General features: G+C 38.7%; 1 protein-coding gene across 1 annotated transcript in view; it reads left to right on the top strand.

The window, feature by feature from the left end:
* Positions 1–8,381: 8,381 nt before the first annotated feature.
* Positions 8,382–22,885, top strand: part of LOC104955830 (cGMP-dependent protein kinase 1-like) — a 29,966-nt gene continuing 15,462 nt past the window's right edge. The window contains exons 1-7 of the mRNA XM_010783222.1: positions 8,382–8,448; positions 8,707–8,771; positions 8,851–8,990; positions 9,081–9,373; positions 11,675–11,738; positions 16,898–16,975; positions 18,681–18,775. Coding sequence (XP_010781524.1) covers positions 8,708–8,771; positions 8,851–8,990; positions 9,081–9,373; positions 11,675–11,738; positions 16,898–16,975; positions 18,681–18,775 — 734 coding nt within the window. The 5' untranslated portion in view covers positions 8,382–8,448; position 8,707. The remainder of the gene's footprint in view (positions 8,449–8,706; positions 8,772–8,850; positions 8,991–9,080; positions 9,374–11,674; positions 11,739–16,897; positions 16,976–18,680; positions 18,776–22,885) is intronic.

Below are 22,885 nucleotides of genomic sequence, written 5' to 3' on the forward strand. Positions count from 1 at the left end.
TTTTAGATCTTTCAGAAGTCATATTCTTTTGATTTTTTTGAAAAAGTCAGATTATTTTAGAAAAGTCAGATTTTTTAGAAAAATCAGATTTTTTTGGAAAAAGTCAGAATTTTGAGATTGAGAAAAAGTCTGATTTTTGTTATCTTTGAGAAAAAGTTATATTCTTTAGATTTTTTAGAAAAAGTCTGATTTTTTTAGAAAAAGTCAGGATTTTGAGAAAAAGTCAGATTTTTTGGGGATTTGGAGAAAAAGTCAGAAATTTGAGAAAAAGTCAGGATTTTTGGGGATTTTGAAAAATAATCAGGATGTTTGATATTTTGAGGGAAAAGTAAGGATTTTGAGAAAAAGTCAGAATGTTGAGAATTGTGTACATGACGGGATGTATTGCTTTCTATTCCTCCATCTTGTGACTGTGTAACTCCCTCTCTTGGATATCAGCATGTGAAGGACACTGTTCAGGAACTAGTTGATGCTCTGTATGTGATGAGTACTTCCATTCTGGAGAGGATCACAGATACCATGGATCCTGAGATTGAAGCTCAAGCTGGTGAACAGTGAGATTTTTCTACCAAATATGGTTTTGGTTTTAGGAACATTGTGAGAATACCTGAGCTGTCGTCCCACCCAGTCCCGTTAAAGGATCTCCACCACTGGCGGTTCCTGTGCTCCATGAGATTTCTCCATAGTTGAACATAGTGAAGAACGACTCGCCATCTGCGATTAGTACAGTTTGGAATGTGTTCACCTTTTAATCAAACAAGAGGATGAGAATAGTTTTACAAACAGAACAACATAGATAAACTCCAACAACGAAACAAATGCTTTCAAAATTGAACACATTTTACCTGCAGACAAAACTGCAGATTGACTCAATTGCGTAAAATCAATACATGGGATTTCAAAATGGCCATGGCAATGAGATACAATGTTCACCATGTGGCCAATTGCTTTAAAATCAAAGCACTTACTGTTTAATATCTTTTCAATCCTTCAAGATTTTGGTGTTTTGCAGATAAACAATATATAGTCGTTACAATGATATGAAAACAATAGGTTAAATGTAAAGATTTACAACTGATTCCAGTTTAAACACTAAGTACAAATGTCAATATAAGCAAATCACAAGCAAAATGCTAACTTGACTGGTAGAGGGCTACAGTTTGTCTTGCATTGTTTTATTCTAGCTAAGCAAAAAGACTGGAAGCAGGGTAACTGCTAGCATCGAGCTAAAGTCAAACAATCTCCACCAAAAATAGCATTAGCAACTTACAACGTTGATGTATAAATTATTAACTTAAACCAACTTTGATACCTATCTTTGTTTCTGTAGTTTGTTTGTTTCCAACAAAAAGTAGATACTGAGCTAAAGTAAGGTGACCAGATTTTCAAAATGAAAACCGGGTACATTTTGAGTTTTGCGGTCAATATATCATTTACATATCCAATTGTCTTCACTGTTAAAGAAAAAAGGGGGACAATTCTGGTTTAATGTAATTCGAACATTTGAGCTGTTGGATACAAACAGAAGGAAGATAGCTCATATATGAGACTTCAAAGGTCTTTTATTTTGAAACCGTACATCAGATTGTCCAGATTCTCTCTGAGTTTACTAGATGGGGTGTCCTGCTATCACCCTGAAGTGAAATAAGTCTTATTTCACTTCAGGGTGATAGCAGGACACCCCATCTAGTAAACTCAGAGAGAATCTGGACAATCTGATGTACGGTTTCAAAATAAAAGACCTTTGANTTCTTTATAGCCTAACATTAGCCTCCTTTAGCTTAGCGGTGGTGGCGTGAAGTCATGTGACCATGCTGTAGTTTCTTTATAGTAAGGTGACCAGACGTCCCCGTTTTCCGGGGACAGTCCCCGTTTGTATTGGCCTGTCCCCGGTTGAAACTGTCCCCGGAAATGTCCCCGTTTTTTAATATACGTTAAAAACACATAGCAAGTTGAAATAAAACGTTTCATGTCAGGAAACACTGGGTAAACAGACTGTGGTCAAGCCAGCCCCCACTTCGGAAAACACAGTCAAAAGCACGTTGTATTGCGGTGCGCGAATATCCTATGGATTACGGTAGAGGCCTATAAAGCTCAAAATAAAAGCGTTTACTCGGTCAATAAGAAATATACCTAAAAAACACACCAAACATATTCATATATACTGGAGCTTAAATTAAGAAATATGTACTATGTAATTTGATCAATAATAATTTAAAACAAACTACGTATAACTACAACATTATAACTGAGTGAATGTAAAATGTAAGTATACAGTTATGAAGAAATATCTGACATTTCTACTGGGTGACTAATTTCAATTGATGTTGACACCAGGTGTCAACATCAATTGAAATTAGTCACCCAGTAGAAATGTCAGATATTTCTTCATAACTGTATACTTACATTTTACATTCACTCAGTTATAATGTTGTNATACTCCTCCAAACAGAGCCCAAGCCAAGCAATTTGTATGTATATCTATAACATATTTACATATCGGTTGGATAGTTTTAAAAGAACCACTGAGAGGCAAGAGCTGCCAAACATGCTTTTATAGAGTTGGGTCCTTTTTTTAGTCAAAGCCATCACCTAAATAGCTTCAGTCTTAGGGTTTGAGAGTAAGATTAATGGTGTTATTTGTATCTGGTTGGAAGTATTTTTTCATGCTATGTATTAAAAGTTTCCTTCCTAGTGAAAAGGCATTGTAGATACAACAAAGGTTGACCTGCTAATGTCAAAGGAGGACAGTGAATGACTGGGTGACAAAGACTGTACAGTAAATATTTGTATTTTCTAACCATGTCTGTATTCCTATGGCTGCGTGCTATGTGAAAAATGTGCGTTTAAGTTATTTCGAAACATCAAAAGGACTTATTTCAGGATCAGTCAATGAGTTTGCAAGGAGTTATTATACGACCTATTTAGTAGTTTCGGTATGAAGATTTCTTGGAAGTTCTAGAGAAGAGCTGGTTTCCCGCCTGTCAAAAAGTGTCAGTCTGATCCTGATCCCCGTGATTCATGAGGTTCCCCTCACTCAGTAGAAACGATCCAAGGCAGAGCGTGTGCTTTTATTATGTGAGAACTTACATCACGGAAATAGTGGAGTGCATAAGTGAAACGAAGTGAGAAGACAAAATGACAATCTGCCCTGAAACCAAGTCATGAGAAAATGAGAGTGGCATATGAAATAGAGGGAAGTTGTGATGTAATGTTCACGATTGGCTCGATGAAGAACAAAGTGGCGGGAAAACAGAAGCGTCGTACAGAGATGAGGGTGAGAAGAGATGTATTCTGTAATTGCATCTCATGCATCTTGATAACTGAACACATGCTCTCCCTCTGTCGTTTGATCAATCTTTCTTTTATCCTTTACTCCATGCAAGCCTTTTAAGTCATAATGGGTACCTGGTGGTTTGGGGGCGAGGCTCTCTGATAGAATATGAAAGAAACTTGATATCCGCATAAAGTATTCTTCCAGTATGTCACCATATGTGATGCACCGGCAGTTCACTTTGAGCTATATAACTTAATGGGAAAAATGAGGAGTATAATCTTCTGAGCAACATGCACATTCCCACTGGATTAATTATTAATTTAGTTAACTACATTTTTTGAATTTTAGATCAAAGCCCTATTCACTGGCAATGTCATTGTGGGACAAATGTATGCAAGCTTCCTCACCTTTTCAGAAACTGCATGTACTCTGTGTGCTTGATGAGACCCGTCCTCATCATGATCGTCTGAAAACATTGTCGGTCGATGGCCCACAGCTTCACGTTTGTTAGTGCTGGAAAGAAGAATACACATTAGCAATGTCAAGTGAAAGACAGTTTTTACCCTTGGACAAAATTGGATTAATAATGCAGCCGATCTTCTTACACGTCATACATGCCCTGCAACAGCTTGATGCTTTGGGCATGCACAATATGGATATGGTGAATATCACATGCCTTTTTAAAGCATTGAATATGGAACTGGAGATGTGACAAGAATGATAGTTATTATAGTATATTTAAACCAAAGTCATACTGGTATCTTTAAAGAGGAGAAATCAGTGGACCTTTTTTAATGTTATGGTATTGTATTGTTGGCTAGAACTGGCATCCAAAACTTTTCTCTAGCTGATGGTTAGGCTTGGAAAGCAAACGGGAGGCATTCTTGACAATTAGTCTTGTTCAGAAGTTGGAGCTAATTGGTGTTTTTCTAATACCTTGCATGGATGGCTTGCTTCAAGTTACGCTACAGTGTTTTAATTGGTTTAAGGTCAGGAGTCTGGAATGAGTATGCTTAAGTCTTTTTATATATATATAGTTTTTTTAGTTGAACGTCTTGATTTTCTGATTGCTCTGTGCGTTAAGGACAATTATCAAACTTTGTGACAAATATACGTTTTAAATTACAACCAGCTACCCTTGCTATTCTTCTGTACATATCCCCAAATAATATGGAAATGATTGTCCCGCTAATGATCGCAATCTGCGCTGGCCCAGAGGCTCCAACTCCAAATCATAATGCTCTCTTTACTCGGATCAAATAGAGGTGAAATCGTTTTCTCCCCATTTTTTAAATGTAGCATTTTCTCTCTTTGGCCACAGAGCATTTCTCCATTGAACGTCAATGTAAAATGTCCACGTTTAGTGATTTTCTAGCTGTGGTTCGAACATAGCCAGTGCGAGAGATGCCCAGAATGCATTGCTTCTTTTTTGACACCACCTTGATTAATGTAAAGTTCTCTTGCAGCAATCCTTACAGAATAACCAGTCTTTCAAAGATCAGAAACAATGCTAAATCTCATCCATTTTCTTCCAGTTGTACACCGGACTGGTGATTGATTCGAGGCCTGGGTCTTTCGAAATTCCTTTCTCTTGTCTTTTTCAGGGTTTTCTGACTCAACCGCTCTTTTTCTGAAGTCCTCACTTTTGATCAGAATATATTTCACCTTGAAATATATCTCTGATCTGAAGAGCTGACTTTTTTCCTGGCTTTGCTGGTTTTCATCAGAGCAGTGAACCTATAACCCGCACCTAGATGTCATTGCATTTCTACATTCAGCCCAATTTCTTAGAAGAAACTGGGTCGTAGGGGCAACTATAAAATAAATATTCAGTGCTTCTTTTATGTCAAGGGCAGTTTATTGCAATACTTTTTAGAATAGCTTTGGGGTTTTCCCAGTTCATTATCTTTTGCAAGAAATGCTTTCATTTCGACTTCATACAATACACTGTCAGAGTAATGAAAAGAAAGACTCCAGTCTGACCCCAAAACAAATCTGGAGATCTCCCAGGAGCTTTGTGGCAACAGGGACAAGTAGTAATATTAGAAGAACATTTGTCAGAGAAGACTTAGTCTACTTGGTATTTTGTCTGTTAGATTTTTTGTCTTTCCCATCATCCCAGTGTGACACTTTTTCAGAGTTAAAAGCTAACAATGTGGTATTTATTTATCATCATACAATTATTGTTTTCTTCGATCTGGGCCTGCAGTGTATATCCGATTCTATACACTTAATAAATCCGATGCCCATTGACTTACACACAAACCAACTAAACCAACTAGCAATTGAGACCAAAGGCATGTCTGCACAATTGTAATGAAATAAAAAGTCAAATAAGAAGTAAGGTCGTTTTCTAGACTTCTATAAAAAATTGACCGATTTTTGCAACCAGTTGAGTCGCCCTCTGCTGGATGTTAAAGAGAATTAAAGTTTAAGGCATATCCGCGTTGACCTTTCAGATCGGGGGGTCGATTCCTGTTTTTCTGCATGCCTTTTGGCTCTATGAACACACATACACAAAATGTATACCAGTGGTAACACAACAACTCATAAACTCCAGGATTTCCTGTACATATAAACACACATTATGACTGTTTAGTCGCACACACAACACAATTGTTCCTCTACAGTACAGTCCAAGAGTTTTGCAGCACTTTAAAATAGGGCCAAACCACAGAGGAAATGCCCTCATTTCAAAGCCTGACACTTATTTTAGTTAGAGACACTTTCTTGGAGCAGGAACCCCAAAACACACAGCATGTCATAAAAATGTATACACAAACTGATGTATGTATACACAGTTATGCATGCATCCGGTACAAGCGCGCACAGATATCAGATACACACAGATATACACATAAACAGATGGTAAATGAAAAGACTTACTTGTTTGATATAAATATAGATATAGCCTGTAGATATAGTTTCTAACAACACCTTGAAAATATCTTCTCCAGGTAGTGCACTGACTTATTTTCATAGGCACATTGTTACAGTTGAAATCATGTCTAATCATCTCTTAAATTGTCACCGTCACTGTTGACAATCTCTTTCTCTACAGCCGCTACTGGATGTGTGGTACAGATCGCAAGTTGTTCTTTTATGTTCTTTTTTAACCTCCTGTTAGTTAACTCAGATAGGTACAATACCCAGATTGTGTGCACTCACACATTACATACACACAAATATAACAGTAAGCAATCGTAACACACTAACAAAAACTGTAAAAATATACGTTGTGAAACACTGTCAGCCCGGTAGATTGAAACAATAATACCAGAGTCCATACAGCTTCCATAATATTTTAGGGCGTTAAGGCATTATTGTTTGTTTGTTTTTACGTTGGACTATATCTGGATCTTGTTATATCTTATCCAATGAAAAATTCATATATTTAGGTGTGATTACCCTCGATGTAAACTGAAGGCACAAATAAATGGAGATAGGTCTTGAGAGAAATTATTAGAGTAACCTTCTAATTTGACCCCAAAGTAACAAGAGTGGGAGGTTAGACGTATTCTACCGCTATGCAGAGTGCAATGGAGTGTTTTGGCGTGTGGGAGTGTGGTGCACTGGGAAATAAGATATGGAGGGAGCCTGCAGCTCACCGCGGTAGGTAAACGTATTATTTGGAGGCTTGACTAAATTGCGGTGAGACTCAGGGAGCTAGTTATCCTGTAGTGAGGGCGCAGATGAATGTCTTAATGCTCGTGGGTTGCCAACCATTAGCTCCACAACCTTTTGGATGCACATAATACCCAAGGCAGTAGGCCCTACTAGAAAGATTGAAGGATGTCTGTGAACGTTTTCAAATGATTGGGCAGTGTTGATTGTTTTTTTCCAGTGAGGCGATCAACAGCCATGCAGACTCTACATTTATGCAACAAGTGTTTACTGCTTATACTGAACAAACGGTAAACACAGGATAAACATCACATTGATGCAAACCAACAGAGACCTGATAATAAGTGGGAATATGGCCTCCACTTTTTAAGCAAAGTGGAGGCCAATTTGTCTAGATTCCATTGTATTGTTGTTGCATCGAATTGTAACTTATCTAATGTTATCCTGTGATAACTGTGTTCGTTATTCTCGCGTCCAGGAGAGAAGCTTTAAAAAAGGAGACTAATGGAGTCTCTGAGAAGGTTGAAATGGTTACTTTAATTAAAAAAGGCGCTGGTAATGTTACAAGCAGAAGATGTTAAGTGAGAAAAACAGCTGTGTTCTCGGGGGTCAGGGGTGAAAAAGAGAGCCAGAGAAACACACTTTCAGCTGTTAAATACCCCCTGGTGGCTCCTCGATCATCTGCCGGTTGGCGTTGTAGGGGGTATTCCCTCCTCCGATCTTCCATGTTGCTCATAACGGAGGATTCAGACATCGTACATTCAATATATACTTAAACACGCCTCTTCTCCTCATATTCTCTTTCATCACTTTTCATTTATTGCAATTTTACGGCTGTAATTCATACTTTAAAAATACTGGAAATACTTCACGGCATTTTGGTTTCCGGGGAGTTCCGGATGTTGTCACATGCTACCCACGTCTGTAAACAATAACGTATTCAAATAAACTGTACCTTCATTTAATATTCAGCATTAATGATATCTCGACGTCTATAGTTGTAGTGTTGAATCAGTAGGTTTCGGTTTGCATCACTCCATGTCATTTCGCTACTAAATTCACGTCTATAGGAAATGGTATATTAGCCACATGCTAAATGCTAACCGGAGATGAAGACTTTTCAGAATAAAAGCTTAACAACTGGTTGTGCACGAGAATTTCTCTTTTTTTCAGTATAAAACAGCATTTAAACTGACGGTATGTTTAAGCTACATTATACCATCAATACATTGATTTTAATTTCTAACAGTACCAAATGTACTTGTAAATCACTTTGGATAAATGGGAAGCTTGCCAAACCACTGAACAGCCCCTAAGGACCACTGCACGGCAACTCAAACCTGCTCACTTAAAGCCATTAGAGTATATTCGCTCCTCTCCCTCCAGCCACACAAGGCATGGATGGCTCCCAAACAGAAGTGGTAATGAGGTCCTGAGCATTCTCGCGGCTTCACACACTGAGACACCGGAGCACCGAGGGCCAGGTCGGTCAGCTGCAGGGAGCCGAAGCACAGAGAGTCCCGTAGTCCACCGGCTCACCTGGGACCGTAAGGCAAATGTGATCCTGACACATTGTTCTGGCATGCATAAAAGGGTCTTTTCAAGGGTCCTCAGGGGAGACCTGGGAGCCTGATCTTAAAGAAGGAACAGTGACGTTGGTTTCATGGTTCTCCCTCCTATCGACCTTTTTTAACGGCCTCGTTTATGAGAAGTTGTCCTATGACTCATGCGACTGTTACTCTTGTTCAGGAAGTGGTAACATAATAAGCAAATTAACCCACTCTTTTCTTCTGTTTTTTTTAAAGAATGGTCAGGCCAGGCTGCCCAGTCATTCTGATCCACCTCTTCAGCATCTTTGTGCAGTCAGGAGGTATGAGTCAATGTCTTTGTCTTCTAGGGTGGAGAAACGTCATTTCAATGAGCCCTTATGCCTTATCTTTCTTTTGTAGCTCGTACTCGGGAAATCCTGTATCCATATGGACCCAACCACAGGGATCTAGAAACCCCAAAGATGGATGATGGGAGTTCTCCTGAAATTACTTTAAGCACTAATTTCGTTTTCTTCAATGCACCATACCGTATCATCTATGTAAGTCTTGACCCTAGCTCTTGTTATAAAGTTAGATTTGAACAACGTATTTGCAATGTAGCTGAAACACTGTTTTTTTTCTGTCCACAGATCAACAACAATGGTGTGATCTCCTTCAACGTGCAGGTTAGCCAGTTCACACCGGAGGCTTTCCCTCTGAGCGACAGCAGATCCTTCATTGCTCCACTTTGGGCCGATGTGCACAACGGCATCCGAGGAGATGTGTACTACCGAGAGACCACTGAGCCGGAAATACTGGAAAGGGCTACACAAGATATTCGGAGATACTTTAAAAAGATGCCCGCGTTTACAGCCACCTGGGCCTTTATTACAACATGGCACCAAGTCACCTTCTATGGAGGAAGCCAGACAACCCCGGTAAAGTTCTCAATCACCTAATAAAACATTTGTGTTGCACGTATACACAGTTCCAGAGTTTAACCTAGCTTAGCAACTGCTAGCCTAGGTGGATAAAAACTAAAAATGCCTTTTAACATTTGCTCATCTGACAAAAAAAACGCATCTCGTCTTTAGCTTAGGGTGACCAGACGTCCCCGTTTTCCGGGGACAGTCCCCGTTTGTATTGGCCTGTCCCCGGTTGAAACTGTCCCCGGCAGTATCTACTTTTTGTTGGAAACAAACAAACTACAGAAACAAAGATAGGTATCAAAGTTGGTTTAAGTTAATAANGCCAATCAAATCGCAGGTAGTAGGTCTCAGGTAATCAGCCTCACTTGGCATTACATTTGTGATTTGGGGGGGAGATTATATATTTAAAGCATAATCTTTTAATCCACAATAAGCACATAATAATGTTTTGTTGCCAAGAAGCATATCTAATACAGAGAAAGATGTGATTAATTTGAGTTTAAGAGCAAACACATTCAGGTCCTTCAGAGTCTTCCTCCCAAACTGCTGTGAATGAACATATTTGCTCTCACAAGTTGTGTAGGAACACAAATGAAATACTGACAGACAAATCCCACATGGAATAACATACAGGAAGTAAGTGTGCTTGTGAATAGCTTGTTTTATTGCCTCTTCCAAGCATGTATTTGATATTACTCACATTGCTCCAGGAGGAGATACTACACGATGGTGTGTAATGAACTGACAAACATCGCCTAGGTTTGCAAAACACATATTGCTGCAATTTATTTGTTTAAGGGTTGGTGGGCTTTTACTCAACCATCTGCCTCCTTCCACTTTAGATAAAAGTCTCGCTATACGGCATGAAATAACAAAGCCATCTGCCCGATGATTTGTGAAGAGCTCAGAAGAACGATCATAGAAATGCATTAATCAAGACAAAACACTTCACCAAAGAAGTGCCAATTTCTCACAGCTTTTTTCAGGTGATTGGAAAATCGCGACAGAATTTATTAAAGGTTGTCCCGTACTTTACTCACGTTCAAACAGTAAGGAGGTTTATTTGATGTTAGAACGTTTCAAATGATCAACAACCCTGCATTAGTGAAACCACACTTTCCCATTGGCCTATTATAATGAATTAATTTCCTGTAACACAGTTAATATGTTAAATGTAAATGAACTGCAACAGACGCTTATTGTTTGTGTCAACAGCTTCACAGCTCAAGGGATTGTAACTCCATATGTTTCATGTAGAGTGGGGTCATCTGTTCACTGCCTAGCTGATTAACTAGAAGCAACAACACGAGGATCAACACAGCAGCTAGGGCCCGGGTTGGGGGGCAAGACGAAATGGTTCAGATTACTGTAATAAAGCATGGAAAATGAGGGGAAAGAGGGAGATGGAGAAACACTGAGAGAGAAAGATGATATGGTGAGATAAGTCCTTTGTTCGCCAACAGGGGTTATTTTCTCTCGTCCTTCATAAACATTGGGCCAGTTTTATTTAGTAAGCTTGATAACAGGCAGATAGCATTCATTGAGGATGCCGGGAGGCCAACGGAAAACAAACATTAGGGCCTCATACTGGCATATTCAACCAAAGGACCAGCTTTCCTGCCGTGTAACTAGACACGTAGCACACTCCATCCTGAAATATTAATATGTATATACTGTAATGCAATATACAGCCCAGCTCCCATAACATAATATTGATTTTTATGTGTTCCTGTTGCCTGTGTTTATGTGCATATGTTCACCGCACATTAAAGTGTTAAGATCACTGTTAAGATCGCGGAAAAGGTAGGACCCAAATGCAGACTACAAAAAAGGTAAAAGGTCTAGAAATAAAATCGAGCTTTATTTAAAAGCTGATAAACAAAAACATGGCATGAATCGAAAACATAGATAGCACAAGGTAGCATAAACACACAAAACTGACCATGACCAACAAGGAGGGAGACAGGAGAGACAAACAATGAACCGACAGGGGAACACAGGAAAAGACAAGACTAAATACAGAGAGGGGTAATCGCAGGACAAGAAACAGCTGGGCAGGGGAGGTAGAAACACAAGGGCAACAGGTGAACACAATTAGACAATCAGACACAGGAGGAAAAACACAGGAAGGAAGACAAGAGACAGGGAGAACAGAATTACAAAATAACACCCAAAACAAGACAGACTAAACTAAAAACGTGACATAACATTGGGATCGTGACATAAAGGTCTGGTCTTTCTGGTAAACTCTTTTTAAAGCCTCGACAGATACTTCGCTGATATCAACACTGCTTTTTCTTTCTTTTTTTCTACAGCGTTCCTACATTCCACGACCTGCAGGAAGACATTCTGAGCAAGCTTGCTGATATCCTAGAGGAGGTAAGTGCCTTGTTGTTAAGCCTGAAAAATCAGATGTCACAGGCCTACTCCACACATCTTAAGAGGTTTCTATACATTAACGTCCTTTTGATGTAGTCAGGAGGGGAGCCAGAAGGGAGAATGAAGAGAGGATGGAACGTGAAAGTGTGCATTGTGGGATTTAAGAGTTGTTGTTACTTAGTTTTTATTTTTGTTTTAGCTCAGTGTGGTGATGTTGAATTAATGCACCAACTACTAACTGAAAGTTAATTTCATGAACAGTTCAGGAGAGTCTGAATTTATGTAACCATTTCAGCTTTCGAAGGGCGCCAAACAATGTAAGCAAAGTGAGGCACAGCGTAATTGATTTCAGTTAATGATGCAGGGTGCCTGTTAAATGTCAGCACGGCAACCTACCTTCAGTAGTTAATTGTTTCAAAGTGAACAAACTAATTTCACAGTACCATTATTTTAATGTAAACCAATGGCTGACTGCAAGGCAGATAATATACTCCTGAAACTCTACACTACAGCTTGTGTTGCTTTGATATGCAGTTGACATAAATGGACGAAATGGAGGCATGCAAAATCATTTGTACGTCTCTCTAACTGTTTTCTTCACGCTGGTGACACTGTTCGAGTTCCATTCCTTATTTATCAACTTCATAACATTTACAGAGAGGAAGTTGTTGGGAATAAAAAACATTGAACAAACAATAACTATAAATACATATAAAAAAGGAAAATTAAATGCAAGTAAAAACAAAATAAGAGTCTAAACTTAAATGAGTACAAGTTTAAATAATGTATTAAAATAGATCATGGATCATTACTTCCATTAATTGCAATACATGATCCCAGTGTAAACAGGAAGGTATTAATGTTAAATGAGTGCAAGTTTAAATAATGTATTAAAATATAACATGGATCATTACTTCCATTAATTGCAATGAATGATCTCAGTGTAAACAGGAAGGTATTAAGTGTAGATGCCAGTGGACATTTTGTGTCTCAATAACACATCTCTACCCATCTGCACACCACTCTGTTTGATGTTTTTTCCAGCATAATTTAGTTATGCAAACACGTTTACACTTGTGTGCTGCTAACATCCAGACTTCAAATAAGGCTTCTGGCTGCTTTTGTTATTCAATGACACCGAGTGTACATTTGCATTCATTTATGTAGCTAAGATGAATTAGTTCCAGATCTTTTAGATTTTATGAAAAGATAAAGTACATTTAATCAAACAAATGTTATTATCAACTGAGGACCATTACATTTTTACCATGGTTTTGAACTATATTTTCAAGTAGTGTATCCTGTAAAAAAAGCAAATGATTTGTTTTAGTTTAAAACATCCCTTAGTTCTTTAATGAGAACAAAAACAATTGCAGCCACCCCCTCAATTTACTGACTATAATTACTTTAAGAACGAGCACAAAGACAATTTTCAAAGCTGTAATTAGTTACTTCAGAAACAATTAAACAGAAAAAAGAGAAGGCAGCAAATTCAGAGTCTCATTAGTTGAGTTGTCATACCTGATGTAAGGAATAAGTCCTTGACTGACAGGAAAGCATGAAAAATGACCACAAAGTCCAATTTTCTAACTGCGCTGCGGTGAATTGCATTAGGCAAGCCAGCGACCCTTGGATTCCACATCAATGCAGAATAGTTTAACTACATGTAGCACACGCCTCTTTTTATTGTATTTTAGTCCGCCTTAATATACATGTATCTTATTAAAAACAGCATTTTATTTATTGAAACACGAAGATCCAATACAAAGAGAAGCATCCTACACATCCACTGTTGTAATACAATGTTGCATTGAATCATTATGTCACATACCATGAAAGCTAAGAGAAGAGGTAAGAGGCTTTTCCACAAAATAATTTCATACGCATTTGAAATAGAAACCTTAGTAAACTTCAATAGAAATATCTGTCTTACTTGTCCAGTGAAGCAACATGACACTGGGTCACTAGATGTTGATATGTCACATGTACTGTCTTTTTTTTAAGCATCATTGTTACTTGGCAAGTTAGCACGGGGTATTAAAAACATTTAAGAGTCATTCAAACGATATCTATTTGATGATTCCTGAGTGAAATCCTGTGGTTAAGTGCGAGGGCTTGGATATGCGACATGTCCTCTGACTGTGAAATTAGTAAAGATAGGGTGCGTGCGTGCCTAATATCCAACATATAACTAGGGTCCTAGGAGTGCGGTCCCAGGACTGCGGTCCTGAAACTGCAGTCTCCTGGGCTGCAGCTACATGCTACTCGGTTTTAGAGTGGATGTCTGTCTAATATCCAACATAAAACTAACTTCAACGCGACTGACGTGTTTTAAGTGGATAATACACTTTGCTGAGACGCAAAACCAAAAAGTATATACAACTTGTTATAATGCGCCATTCCCCACACAATTCAACCTGTGTTTAATACAAAACTAATGTTAATCAGACTGAGCTCATGATGTTACCTGTCTCATGTTAGGTTCTGCAGCTCTATCGCCCACTTTCCTGCGTTGCTTTTCAGTTAGGGTAGCCATGTTTGCTCTGCCGAACAAAACCAACATCACCACGCTGTAATGTGGCTTTCAAGTTAGGTTATCCTCTTACAAAGATGCTTGGGATCCCGAAAACTATTCTTCACCAGGTTCAATCACCTCTGAACAATTACAAAACCGGAAGCTAAAACCGTGCACTCTGACAAGCTAGCTGTGAGCCATTTTTTCCGTTTGAGAACTCCTCGTTAAATCAAAGTATTTTACCACGGGTTGGTTTATAACTATAGCTGGCGAATAGTGGACATACACTGAGGTATTTAATCTTAAATTAGTGCTTTGACTTCTGTAAAAGATAATCCACATCGTTCATTCATGGTGACTGTAGTATCTGCCTTTAAAAAAAAAAATGTAATCAACTGACAAACGCCAGCCAATTACGAAATCCACTCTTGGCAAATAGCCAATCAAATCGCAGGTAGTAGGTCTCAGGTAATCAGCCTCACTTGGCATTACATTTGTGATTTGGGCCATGAGCCAGGGCACTTGACCTGACATTGCAGCTATCCACTCATAATTGTCTCTTGAGTACAGCACAATTAAAACACCATTATAAAACTGTTATATCAGCCAATGACACTGAAGTGTATAATAATGATAATTTACAGGAGCAACCAAGGTTTTATTTAGGCTTATGTCATGCTTAATCCAAAGAAATACAGAACCAAGGTTATCCTACATAAAAAAATACCCTTTGATTCATTTGTACACTGATATGTATACACAATATTGCACTATAGCACAATATACTGCATGAACATAGTTATATGGTTTGACTATTATACTGCCGTGTCATTCTCCATGACGGTTTATAATTGTCAATACCATAGCACAGTGTTTGTGACTTGAACCATAATGTTGTATTTATACCATGGTCAATTAAATTAATTGTAGTAGCTACTAAGCGTGCTGTGTTACAATTGCTGTCGCAGCATGGAGGTTTTCCTATAAGTTGGTTAAGATAAAACTGAGGATAAGGCAAAGACCTACACCGCTAAAAAGCTCAGCAGGTTGACCCATCACTCAAGATAAGCAGTTCAACTCAGCAGGACGAGGCTGATGTGGTGTTGCAGGGCAGGACATTCAAGAAAAGGAAAATGAGCTGAGAAATAACAACCTCTACAGAGAAGGATAACGCCATCAAGAAAAAGAAAGAGGTTGTGGGAAAGTACATTGGAGGGAGGCTTTAAGCCACCCACAGCCAAACAGTGTGAGCGGGAAAGTGTAACACAGGGGGAAACATGGCTAAAGGAAACTGTGAGTAATGTAAGCGCTAAAAAGCGTTCTCATAGATTTTGGAATATCTGTCTTGTATAATAACTAATCTGAAAATATATTTGACAGCATGTCAAAATAAGTCTGTGGGGCGATATATGGTACACTTCTAGTGAGTGTTATCATAAAATGTTCACATCACTGCGATGAAATGGTCTTTAATCAGAGTGCAATCTATTTTCCAGCAATTAAACAAATTAATGCAATTATCTTTTAAGCTTGGTACAGGGATGGCCTTTCAGTGAGCTGAGAGAATATACACAATGTCCATCCTGTGAAAATTAAATGTTTTGCTTGGCATTCAAGCTTGCTAATACATGCTCTCTTGATTAATGTGTTTGCACTGTTAGCCGAGGGACATATTAGTGGATTGTATTTGTATTTATTAAATTAATTGACTGATGATTGCCATTATTCCACAATCAACCAATCAATGGGATGTACTGAAGATGGTCCATCCAAAGTTTCTTCTATTTAAAAATAAATAAATATTGGTTCCATGTACCGTACTCATAGAGGTCCTAAAGGTGCGTGGTGCTGGGTCATGATGACTTAATCCATCATGCTGTCCTTTGTCTTGTCCTCTACTATAATAGATCATTTTGGTCTTTGATTGATTTTTGATTAGAACGGCACATTTGTTCCTCTCTTTGAGGACATGTCTAAGAAAAGGGCTTCATTATTTAAATAGTAAACCTGTTCACAACTACAACCTACTATTAACAACAAGCTTTTGAGTTGAGACACATGAATCACACACATGTGAAATATTGTGAGAATAGAAAACTGGCAACGTAAGAGGCTACTTAGGATCAAACAGGAAACACATCATATTGTGTATTTTGCTGTGAAGAAAAGGTTGTTTTATCTATATTTGCTGGCCTTGTGTTCGACTGCAGACCAGTACAGAGGTTAGGCGTATGCCTATGGATTGGCAGCACCGACCCTGAACTGCCTTACTTTGTATTAAAGATGGATGGTTGGATATTATAACTTAAATCTTGGAAAGGAGGTTTTATTTTCCTTCAGATTGAATGTGGTAGCTTTCATATTTCACCTATTTTATTCGCTTGCTGATTCATGTTGAAGGTCACAGGACCAATCCAAGCGTAGAAGGCAGAAAAACACCCTGCACAGCTTGCAAACAGTGTGCTATAACTAATAAAAAGTCTCCTAATGTATTTCATCTAACAGCACCCAATTCAGTCTTGCTTCCTTTGAAAAGTACTTTTAGGGTCTGATGAGAGAGGCCTACTCCCAATGTGAGAAAGAAGACAAAATGTCATATTCTGCCTGAATAACTTTTCTTTTATCTGGTCTCCTCTTTTGACAGACGCATTATGGAGATGGAGAATACATCATCAGACAGGGGGCCAGAGGAGACACCTTCTTCATCATCAGTAAGGGAAAGGTGAGCAATGCATCCAGCCGACCATCAAAAAAATCCTCACACTACAAAATGGAGGGCAAAACTGACAAAATATACCTATATTTCAAGCAAAGTGGTAGTATTTGGGGTAGAAGTTGGCTGCCATCAATCATCTTGAGATAGAGGAGAAGCTGTCTCTGTCAGCATCTCTTGCAGATGCTCTGGGAGTATCTAGAAAGGACAATGGAGTCGCTTTAATTTCACCTCCGTCTCCACACTGGCTTTCACGCCGAGAACAGATGACAAGAAGTCCAGTACAGCATTAACAAATTCGATGTGCTTTCATGTGCTTATCATGTTTTTTGGTGCTGCTTCTCTTCCTTTTCATATGTCTCCCTCAACGTTTTCTAAAGCCTTTTTCTGTTTCTCCTTCCATTCTTATGTTTTTCTCGCACACCCTCCACTACCCCTTCTTCCTCTACATCATTATGTTTATGTGTAGACAACATAATTATCAGTGTTAGAGGTCATCTCAAATACATTTATAATCAAAGTCTGCGTATGAAAGATGATGGTGTGCCTGGATGGGTCAAAGAAAACAGAAGACTTTCACCCAGAAGAAGATTTAGTAATTGTATTGCCACTTCAATACCATTTATCCTTGGAAACATACTCGGTAATGAAGTTTAGTTAGAAAATAATGTTGTAGGACACAGTGTTGCTTGAAGATTGATTGAATACATACATACATCAAATTCCCCCCTACTTCCCAGTGAATGAGACAAATTTCACAGTATTTTCTAACAAATTACCCAGGATGTCATTGTAGAAAGGATGAAGATACAACATATTTCCAGTCTTTTTTATCATCCATTGAATAGATCCAACCCACCCACAAGGTCGGCTCAAACTACATCAGAAACACACACACACACACACACACACACACAGACAGACAGACAGACAGACAGACAGACAGACAGACAGACAGACACACACTCTTCTGACCTTATCAATGCTTTAAACTTAGATTTGTCAACATCTCTCACTTTGTCTCCATCTAGACAACGGATGGAATGCTCTGTCTAGAGGACATTCCAACAAATGTTGGCATCTAACAACACACACTCTGCCCTTTATCCTATAAGTCCCTCTGCTTCTCTTTCTTCAGCGTTTCCCCCTGGATAATACATGATCACATTAGATTAGATGAATGATTATGCTGTCACTTAAGTGTTGGCACCATTACATTATGGACAAAGTGGTCACGCTGCTTCACCTGTGCAGAACTGACAAATGGATGAAGACAAAGTCCTTCATTAGAAAACCGTCTCCATTCACTTCCTCCAAAAATCGACGCAAATGTCATCCCTTTGATTTGTAAAGTCTATCGCCATAGCACAGTGCCATCACTCACATGTCGTCTGGCTAATGAAGTGGTCAGCACTCGTCCCAGTTCCTTGCAGAGATGGCCGTCACCTACTTGTAACAGACTACTGAGGCACAAAGACTTCTGTCACACCAGCTACTCTTCACTGACTGTAATTGTGTAAATACCTGACCATCTTGATAGATTGCATTCATGTCACTTTCTTTTGGAATGATGTGTAAATTAAATGTCCTCTCCCATACGTCTCTACACTGTTACACATAACAACGTCTTTCTTTACTATTTTCCCATCTTCCACCTTGTCACGCTATTCTTCTGTTTAACTCTCCTCCACTTGCATTTCCCTCCTTTCACCAGGTTAATGTGACCAGGGAAGACGTGCCCAATGGAGAGCCTGTCTACCTGCGCAGCCTGGGGAAAGGAGACTGGTTTGGAGAGAAAGCATTGCAAGGGTAAGATTGTTCCTAATAACACTGCCTCTTCCAATTTAAATCCTCTGTTCTTCCACTGTTTCCGTCTCATTCGCTGTCACCCGCTTCCCTTCTAATTTTCTTTCGCAAACCTTTCTCTAATATCCTCTCCCTTGTACTAAACGTGCATCTTTCCTTTGTAATTTTCTATCAATCAGCCTCCAGATCTTGTCTGTCCCTTTTTTTTCAGCAACTCACTATGAAAGGCGAGATGACATGTTAAGTGTTTGGAAATGCTTAATGCCAGACACACATAACACAACTTCTGGCCTGATTTATTGTAGCTGTTGCAGACACATTTTTGAGATTTGACTCAATCTTTTACTGAATCATAGAAAATCTGATGTCATCAGAAAGTCATATGCATCCAGATGTTTTTTTTTATCAGATTCAATTTTTTCAGGAACGGAAATATGTTGAGATAAATTTTAAGCAGCACACATTTTTAACTGATTGGTTATGGAATCATATTTCTATGTCACATGTAGACGTTGAGAATATCTAAAAATGCAGTTATTTGACCTCAAACCACCTTTGCAGAAAACACAAATGAGGGCACAGACAACTTAGGCATACTCCTCTATATTAAGCTATATTTAAGTCCGAATCAAAATAATTTCATTTCATTGTAAAATGTTTATTTTCAACTGACAATGGAGACCCCTCTTATCCCACCAATTCACAGCCTGTCTTTGCAAACAGCTATATCACACAGAAACTACAGGGAATCAGTTATTAATTTGAGTGGATTTGGAGCTTGACAGTCGTACATTGGCCTCACAGTTGGAGATTAATTTCATTTATACAATTTTATCTATATGCCTCTTAAGAATCTTTTGTCTTTTCCTCCTACTTCCTGTCTTGGTTGCCAAGCTTTGTGATATCAAGGATATCTTCATACTGTCCTTGACTAATGGAGTTGCACACTCTTTTATGAATATTTGGCTGATGAGAATACAGATAAAGATGTGATATGCAGATATAAGCCAAGCATGAGTAGTCCTCAGTATTACAAACATATTATATAATATTAAAGGCTGTGCCAGGAAAATATGTGAAGATGTACGATGAAGGCCACAAGGCTCAAGCGTTGGAATGTTTGTTTGGCTTGAATGCATCGAGATTAGTCTGCTTTGTCCTAAAGATCTGTGTGTCCAACCATTTTACATTTGGGTATTCAACAATGTACTGAGGGGAGTTTGTTTGGAGTAACCACACTGTAGGGCATACTGTAGGGATCAGATGACACGGCTTTGGCTAACATTCAGTTCACAGTGTTCAAATACTTTCACTGAAAGAACACTTCAGTGTTCAAAGATATTTTGTATGGCTTACAGCATCAAAGCCCAGTGTCCTAAAGGGATTCTCACTTAGCTGTCATGACTGTACACCTCCCTGAACAATGTGTCATTTGAATAGAGGCAGGGAAGAGATACAAAAGTGTGTTATGTCTGTAAGGGCTCAGGTAGAAACAGAGAACATAGGCTCTCACGAGAGATCGTTTGAATGCTTGCAAGCATATAGCCAACAGTGTCAACATCAGAAATGGAGATGTCGCCATCTTGTGGTCACTGAATGTAAAAACTGGGTAAAGCTCTTGACAAAAGCACATACACAAACAAATGGTATACACTTTAGAATGCCAAGATACGTTAATTAATTCAAAGCAGTGTCCTGCGGAAATAAATGACACCTTTTTGTTGTCAAAACACACCATAAATCCTTGTTTTTACTTTCAAAAGGAGGACTCAGGATGCTAGATGTGATGTTCAGGCGACAGCTGGACTTTCACAGATGGTTGGGTCTCCCCATATGTTGAAGCTAATGACCAATAGAATATAAAAGATGACTGAGCATTAATATGCATGCAGAACATGTGAGGCACAGGAAGCTTGATCTCTTGGCAGTGGGAGGAGCAGGTTGTTCCAAATAGAAATCTGATCCTTTTACACTAATGAGACGTAGAAAACGTGCTGTTTGATGAATGACAGCACCCTAATTTATAATGGATGGAACAGCTGTGCTACTTATGTGTCGTGCTATAAGAATGTTCCCGGAAATGATTTCTTAAAACGAGTGCTACTTTAGTGCAACTTAAAAGGAAGAAGGATAATTTTTTGATATGCACATACACGCATGATAAATAATTAAATCCTTAAATGTATCAATATAGTTACATTAATACATTTGAAGTGTTTCCCTTAATAATAGTGTGCAGTTTTGAATAGCTCTTCAAAGCACCTTGAGGAGCATCTCATGCTTTGTTTAATCAAGAGAACCACATCTTTTCTACATCACTAAAACAAAGTGCTCTCCCAACCTCAGCATCTGCTTAGTATTATTAACATGTTTTTTGTCTGCTCGCCTTTTGTCTTGGAGTGTCTTGAGCAAGTGAAGCCTATTCAACTACACCTTTGATGGTCAAGCATGTCTCATACATTTACATGATTTGAAAGGCTGGCCATCTTGGACCAAGGCTTTTGATAATAGGGCTCTTCTGCAGGGCTATATTTGTAATCAGAAGTTAACTGTGTGGCTCAATAGACTACTCATACACTGCTCTGTGCATCTCCAGGAGTTGCCTTTGATCTATTAGAACAACATTTTTACAAATCAAAGTCGGTTCTCCTTCTAGCCATAATGGTTTTGTTCGAGCTTGTGTGAGTGCTGTTGTGTGATGTGTGTACATAAAAGGAGCTGATGAAATATCAGATTACATGGTTTTTACTAAAGGGTTAGCGCTTAATGCATGCTTCAGTGCAGTTGGTGGATGTTCCAGGAAAATATAAACCTACAACATCTCTCATGACACATTCTACTTGTCATGGTGAAGTGTGAACTTCCAGTCGAGGTGTACACTAGATCCATCTATAGCACAGACAATGTGTGACCTCCTCTCCCGGGGGGCATGTTCCAGGAAGTCATGATAGATTGGTATTAAATACAACTGTGACGTCACTGAATGCAATGTCATTTGTGTCCGTGTTAGATCACTTTCAGACCAACAATAGCCCTCTGAAATGTCACCCTTAGAGACAATGTTGCTGTGGGCATGTTGCCACAGGTACGAGTGAGAAGATGAACAAACTAGCCAACCGAGAAGGTTTAGAAGATATCAACACTGCACAGCATCTTTCACTGATTCGTGGTTGTGTTTCAACCTAACAATGAATTCCCCTAACATTTGGCACAGACATTCATGGTTCTAAGATAATGTGTCCTAAGGACTTGAGTGATACCCTGGCTTTGGAATTATTGGATGGATAGCCATGAAATCTGTTGCAACAATTAATGTAACTCCTCAATTCACTTCGCATTCACTTTGGGGATCCTGTAACTTTTCATCTGGCACATCATCTTTTACATTTTTCAAAAACTTTGGGTGTTACTATACACCTAAAATGACATTGCCCATCAGACTCATCTGTACTTTGTGTTTTGAGCTAATGAGCAAAAATAGACACACTTAAGATGATTAACATAGTAAATATGTTGTCTTGTAAACATCAGACTAGTCATATTGTAATTTAAGCATGCTTATCCTAACTTTTGTTTCAGTTTAACAGAGATGATAGCATGACTCTAGAGTCTTCTTACATGTAAGCTTGAACAAATTATTTTGGACAGTTCACCACAATCGTCTCAATGAAATGAATTATACCTTTTAGCAGTCTGAATGAGGCTTTGTAGAAACACATCTCTCATCCTCAACAAGTAAAGTCCTAAACTTCTGCCATCTGTATATTTTAGCTACATATCTATAGTACAGTTTGTTCCTGTCTGTATCCTCTGTATTTTTTACTTTACCTTAAAGCTTACAATACATTTTTAGACTAAATACATTTATTGTTTACAGCTACTGCTCTACCATCAAAGCAAGAAAAACAACTAGCAGAGATGTGAAGCTTTTTTGAGACTGCTTGAGAAGTACTTAGTCCAAAGTGAATCCCATGTTGCCCATTTTTAGTTTGGAAACATGCACGATTTTTGTTTTGTGGTGCAGTTATGAGACTTTCCCACAGGAGAAAAAAATGTATTTTAGGTGTTGGAACCCAAGGGGGCATAGGGATGGGTGGATGGGAGAGCGGAAAA

The sequence above is a fragment of the Notothenia coriiceps genome, unplaced genomic scaffold (genome assembly GCF_000735185.1).
Source record: "Notothenia coriiceps isolate Sejong01 unplaced genomic scaffold, NC01 NC01_scaffold00024830, whole genome shotgun sequence".
Classification (NCBI taxonomy): domain Eukaryota; kingdom Metazoa; phylum Chordata; class Actinopteri; order Perciformes; family Nototheniidae; genus Notothenia; species Notothenia coriiceps.